Here is a 6013-nt window from a genome sequence, read left to right as displayed (position 1 = left end):
CTCGGAGCGGGACAGTGGCACTCCTCTCGCTACGCTGTTCAAAGATTTGAACTTAAAAGTACTGTGGGATGAAAACACAGAATTTTGTTAGGAGGGCTCGATGATATTAAAATCCGTGATTGCCTGACGTAGTAGCTTACCCTGCAGCAGTGCAGTGCAAATGAAGGCAGCTAACCTTGGCTGTACTACCACGGCACAAAGCTGTCAGACTTTTTCCACTGTTGCTCTGTCATGGAGACAGGCACCTGTACTGATACCATTACTTCCTAGGACACTGCAATACTGTCTTATTGCACTTAAATAACAGGCCTTTATTTCTTGCGTGTTCTTCACATTTATTACGAATTGCACTACTTTAAAAGCTGAGTTAAGAATCAAATTCCAGATTCAGTTTACTGAAAATTCTGCAAAATTCACAACTGAAACTGCATTTGCTCTTTACCAACACCAAAGACCCAGGTCCAAGATAAATCCACTCTTTGAAGACATTCAGGTGCGGATGTATACAAACCTAAAAGAATTAAATGTATCGTGATGCAGTAAAAGAATTAAATATGTACTGGTGTTCTACCCTTGGATACATGATTCACACAAACCACCAGGCTGCCTCCAGGAGACACACTTTGCCTTTAAAGCAGTTGCTGAAACTGTGGGAATAGCTCCTGATGCAGGAGTTCTGTGAAACTACACGTCCTTATCCTGCTGTGAAAGAACAGCAGGATAAGGACGTGTAGTAAATGCTTGTAGAAGGACAGAATCTACAATTGCAGAGCCCTCCTCTGCTCCTGCCCCCAGCGCACCCACCTCCAGGGCTGGAATGAACCAAAACTAACGTAAACTGAGAGCAAAGTTCCTGTAGCACTGCACCTTTACTGAAAGCAACAGTAGTTACTCCAGGGACAGAGGAGCCATTATTTTGCATTAAGAGTAAAGCCCAGCTCAGCCTGTTGATTTCCCCTGGTGTGGTGAAAAAGCAGGAGTGTCTGCTGACACCAGTTTTAGAGGAGAACTGAAACCATTTGTAGGAAGAGGCAAGGCTTTGACTGAAATGGGGAAGTGCTCGAACGCAAAGCACTGCCAGGGAAAGGCTCACCAGGAGCAAAGCTCAGCTCTTCTCTCCATGAGCGCACTTGCCGTTCTCTCAGTCCAGGCAAGCTGAGGCTAAAGGCTAAATTCCACTTGCTTTGGCGTGAGTTTGCAAACGAACCGCAGCCGTGTGAAGCAATGGGCTGGGATGATTCAACCCAGGATTAAAGGAATAGTCCTAGAACCTGTACAGGCAAAGGTCCAGCCTCAGTAACGAACAAATCACCGTGGCCATGTCGTAACGAGGCCAAAAAGCCAAACTGCCCGATGGGGTGCCGAGGTGTCGCGGCTCAGGGTATGAAGGGTGTGGACACGCATGTGGCCCGGGCGGTGACCCCGAAGGGCCTTTCTCTCGTGCGAGCTCTGCTTCAGACCGTTCGGTATCGAAGGTTTTGTGGAACGTTGTTTGAGCTGTTTCATGAACGCTCTGTCCAAACCTTACCATCAAAAACAACACACAGAGAAATGCTGCCGTTCGAGCAGCCCAGCTTGCTGGTGCCAGGGAGCACGATGCCCCCGGGGTAACATTCTGCCCCGCTATCTCCTCCCCGGAGAGGCTCCGTTTCAAGCCAGAGATGCCAATCACCTTATTCAGAGTCGCCCGTGGGCTGGATATCTTGTGTCAGCAACACTCCCAGCAATGCTACTTGGGGAATAATCAAATGCCACATTGACAACATTTTGGCTCCTGTTGTGAAACCCTAACCCTCAGCACAGCGTCAGTGTGGGCAGCTCAGTGTGGAAGGGAAGGGGGCCTCAGAAAAACATTGGAAGATGCTGCAAAAAAATACAACACTTCCTATTTAAAAGCCTTTTCAAACCCCTCTGCAGACCCTCTGTCACAGGGTGTGATCGTGTCCAGCCCTCAATAAATGTATCATCTTGGTGGCCCAGGAGAAACGGCAACCGAAGCGCAGAAAACCTAAGGTCAGATTTCCAGAATGTGTATCGGTGCCTGAAGATGCAAAGCGTCCCACAGCTGGGAGGGCAGTCTCTTCTTCAGGCACCTCAAATATGCGAAAAGCTCTGACTACGTTCAAAGGCTGCAAATGGCAGGAATGATCTTAACCCAGCTACTGCCCCACCGTGTCCTCATTCCTCACCTGTTCTAGCCCTAACAGCAGCAACGGGAGGGAACAGGGAATGCAGCTGAGAGACTCTGTGAGCCGCGTCTTAGGGAGGAGATGGAGAGCAATATTCTCAACTTCCTGCTCCGATCATGGCTAAGCCAATATTTATCTTTTAGGCTGGAGGATATCGATTCTTGTATCATTAGTCACCTCTTAATTATACCAGGACAATCACCCTTTCTAAAACTATCTGTGGAAAAGCTTGGAAGCAGATGTTGACGCGACTGAGCTTTACTGTGGCTGTGTGAGGGAAGTGCTCAGCCACCCCCCATCGACAGGCGCTGACCTTAGTGCCTTTCGCTTTTCATAATCACACTGATGGCCTTGTTTGTCTCAAAATGCGTCGCAGCACACAGCTACAGTAGGAGCTAATTATTCCTGCCCTGTGGAAGGACATTTTCAGATAAAGAGGAGGATTTCAACACTGTTTCAAAGGTCTTCCCGTGTAAGCCATCTGTATCCAACAACAGACTGTTCCTCATTTATCTTGACTTTTCCAGAGAACTGTTTTGATAGCTCTAGAGAATAAAAACTAGAAGTTCCTTGCCACAAAGACCATGCTTATTCCTAGGCAGATGTCACGACGATGACAGGGGAGCGTTGCAGTTCCAGCTGTCACACGGATATCGGCGTGGCAGGTGGCAGCTGTAACCCTAGAGCGCACTTTTACTCTTTGTCTTCTCAGCTATATCTGGGAGCTGTCACTTGGCCGCTCCCCACAGCAGCAGCCCCGCTCCCAGCTCACCAGGGATCCCTGTGCAGGCACGAAGGCATCGCCGCAGAGGGAAGCTCACGTTCTCCCTCGGTATTTGGAAAGGTGCCCTGTTTTTTATAAAAAAAAAATCACTGATGCTTTTTTTTTTAACAAGTTCTTTGAGGAAAATCTTACTCAGGGAATTAATTAAAAGCTTTAAATTCTGGAGACAGAACGAAGCAGAGGTGAGGGCAGCTCTGAGAGTATTAGAGACTGATAAAATAGACTTTGTGTCTCAGCTCCGGCATCGCACTGCCCTAGCAGTACTGCCTTAGCGCTGGCGAGGTACAGTGTCACAGAACTACGTGAAAGGACTTGCAGGGCAGCTGGATCACAGTGCTAACCAGTGGCCTTGCACATGCTGGTTCAGAGGATTTCAAATGTCCATGTAGATCTTCTCAGGCTGAGGTAATGATTAGGTGAGATGTTTTGAGAAAAAGGTGACGAAAGCTGCCAAAGGTTGGAAACAGCATCCATGAGGAGAGCGTAAGAAAAGACTCTTCTTCAAACATACAACAGAGGGTTGATATGACAAAGATGAATGATTTTTTTAAAGATTAAACTGAAAAGGCAACAGTTACTCACTACTTGCATCGTGCAAAATTTAGGAAAGCTTTCAAGTGGTGACGCAATGGTTCAAAACCAAGAAGAGTGTTCCTTCATTTCTACAGCTCAGCTTATACCCACAGGTGTTCAGTCATGCCTGTTGAGCAGTGTCTGTTTCTTGCTTTTTTAGGAATACCCCCACCCCAGCCACTAAATAAACGTCACACAGAGAAGTCCTTGTAGTCCTAGTGCTGATCCTGCTGGAGGTCAGCGTTGTTTCATTTGGATGGTGAAGCACGCAACGGTTCTTAGAAATGCAGCCCACTGATAGGGGCAGGGTGACTCAAACCGTGCCTCATTTGCGGGTGGAATTCATTTCCTTGTGGAGGCCAGAATCAGAAAATGTTCAAAAAGGAACGAAGCAATTCATCAGGGACAAGAAAGTGTTGCGTCCAGCCCATGAAAAGCTCCGGCCCCCTAGGACACTGCACTGACCAGACCTTCAGCTTCATCCCGAACGGCAACTTTATACTCTTACACATGCCCTTTACAGACCTGTAGCAGCTGTGAGCAGCCCGCTGCTGCTGCGCTGCCTCTTCAACTAATAAAATGTAGCTGGAAAACATCTGGCTCACAAACTGGTACTGCGGCCTCAGAGCTTTGCTACTTTCAAATCTTCATTTCTCCTTCTCACACCACGTAAAAGCCCTCCCGCTGGAAAGGGTTTATCCTGAATGCCGAAACTGCAAGCCTACATCAAATAAATGGAAAATCAGCAGTCTCTGCTCCTTTACCCCACCCCGGACTCTTAGCTACCACCCTGGGCAGCTGGATATGTGAGCTCACCCAGGGCTGGGGCAGCATTTGCCTGTAATAAGGAAAGAGTAACAGTCCCAGCCAACTCAAACAGAAGAGCTGCGGTTAGCTCCTGATCTAATCACACACTGACATCACTTGGCTGGAGTTGGCATTCACTAAAGGGATGTCAAAGCAAATTATTTAATTCTGTTACGCAGTGATGGCAGCGTTAACCCAAGGGAAATTCCTGGAGAAGATTGAAATGTTTAAAATTCGTTTCAGATGCTTTGTAAACTTCTATCCTACATGAGCAGAGGATAACACAATACTCTGATGCCTGAGTTCGGAGGCACCTGTCCTCCCTTATATCATTTGGCAAAGGCAATAATTTGCCCGATCTGAGAAAGAGTTTGGGCTTAGTCACCCCTGCAGTGAAGAGCTGGGACTGAGCAGCCCCTGCAGGGGTCTCCCCATTGTCCCCGCGGTGGCCCGGCAGGACGCTATATTTAAGACTCCAGGATGGGCGCTCCAACATGGGGAACATTCTTTTGGGGAGAGTCATTCTTAGTGTCATCAACAGGGAGAAGGAACCACTCCTTTGTCCCTTCTCTTTCACGAGGACAGGAGCTCTCACTGTAATCTTCGCAGGGTGAGTCCGGTTTATCTGTAAATAAACTCCTGTTTCTAGAAAGATTTTTAAGATCTTCATAGCAGCAGCAGGTATTTTGTGTGATCACTTTATCTGAATTGCATTCAGAGATAGATTGTGCTTCACAATTGTATCTGCTTTCAGGTGTCATTACTGTTTTTCCAGTGCTGTTCTTAGGAAAATGCTGTTTTACTTTGTGTTTTCTCAAGAGAATCTATTCTGGTTTACTGGTCTGTTTAGAAAAAAATACATACTTGGATTGAAAAATACAGGGTTTAGCAGAACAGAACTCTGTATCTTTACAATAAACACTAGATTCTAAAGCAGTGAAATTTTTCAAGGGAAAAATAATAAACATGATGTAGCAAAAATTAACCTGGATCAGTAACTATCTATGCAAATGGAAAGATCTTATGTCCAGTAGTCATTCTGCAGCTAAAAAAATAGTCCTGAAGAGAGCAGCATTCCATGAAATTACAGAGATACTTTTTTTCCATACGAGCCTGTTTTGTTTTCTCTTTCTTACACTTGCCCACATTTGTTTCTCCCACAGTTAACACCTACCAAGGTAACATTATTGTGATAATTCTGTATTTTCATTTGCATTTGGGAATATTTTGCATTTACCACAACACCTCTGCTTTTCCATACAACTGTGTTTTTCCATGGACTGATTTTTAAGAAACTAGAAAACTGTACTATGAGTAAAAGCTGAGGGGTTTGTATTTTTTATCAGTTTGGCGTTAGAAAGCAGGAAAACTGAAATCCAGGCGCAAAGTTTGCCAAGGGAAAATTTCATTCATGGAGCAAGAGCCAGGGAAAGATTTACAAGTATGTTTGTACAAACATTATTCGGCAACACTTACGTTTCCCAAGCTGTTTTTATAAAGTAACCGAAGCTCTTAGAACTTGAAAATCTGAGCAGTTTAAGGATTTGTGCTCTACAGTTCAGAACCAATTGCAGGACAGAAGGAGGGAAGGAGGGCTACGCTTGTAAAATTTACTTTTGTTTAATGCCCCCTGATTAGTCAGTGCCTAAAAGCAGCGCGC

General features: G+C 45.8%; 1 protein-coding gene across 1 annotated transcript in view; it reads left to right on the top strand.

The window, feature by feature from the left end:
• The window catches only part of IL22RA1 (interleukin 22 receptor, alpha 1), a 4146-nt gene extending 4055 nt beyond the window's left edge, over positions 1–91 (top strand). Inside the window, exon 9 of the mRNA XM_009868213.1 lies at positions 16–91. Within this exon, the coding sequence (XP_009866515.1) occupies positions 16–91 (76 nt within the window). The remainder of the gene's footprint in view (positions 1–15) is intronic.
• The last annotated feature ends 5922 nt before the right edge of the window (positions 92–6013 follow it).

Source organism: Apaloderma vittatum, unplaced genomic scaffold (assembly GCF_000703405.1).
Source record: "Apaloderma vittatum isolate BGI_N311 unplaced genomic scaffold, ASM70340v1 scaffold2964, whole genome shotgun sequence".
Lineage (NCBI taxonomy): Eukaryota > Metazoa > Chordata > Aves > Trogoniformes > Trogonidae > Apaloderma > Apaloderma vittatum.
Note: the sequence above shows the minus strand (reverse complement) of the source record. Positions and strands in the feature narration are given on the sequence as shown.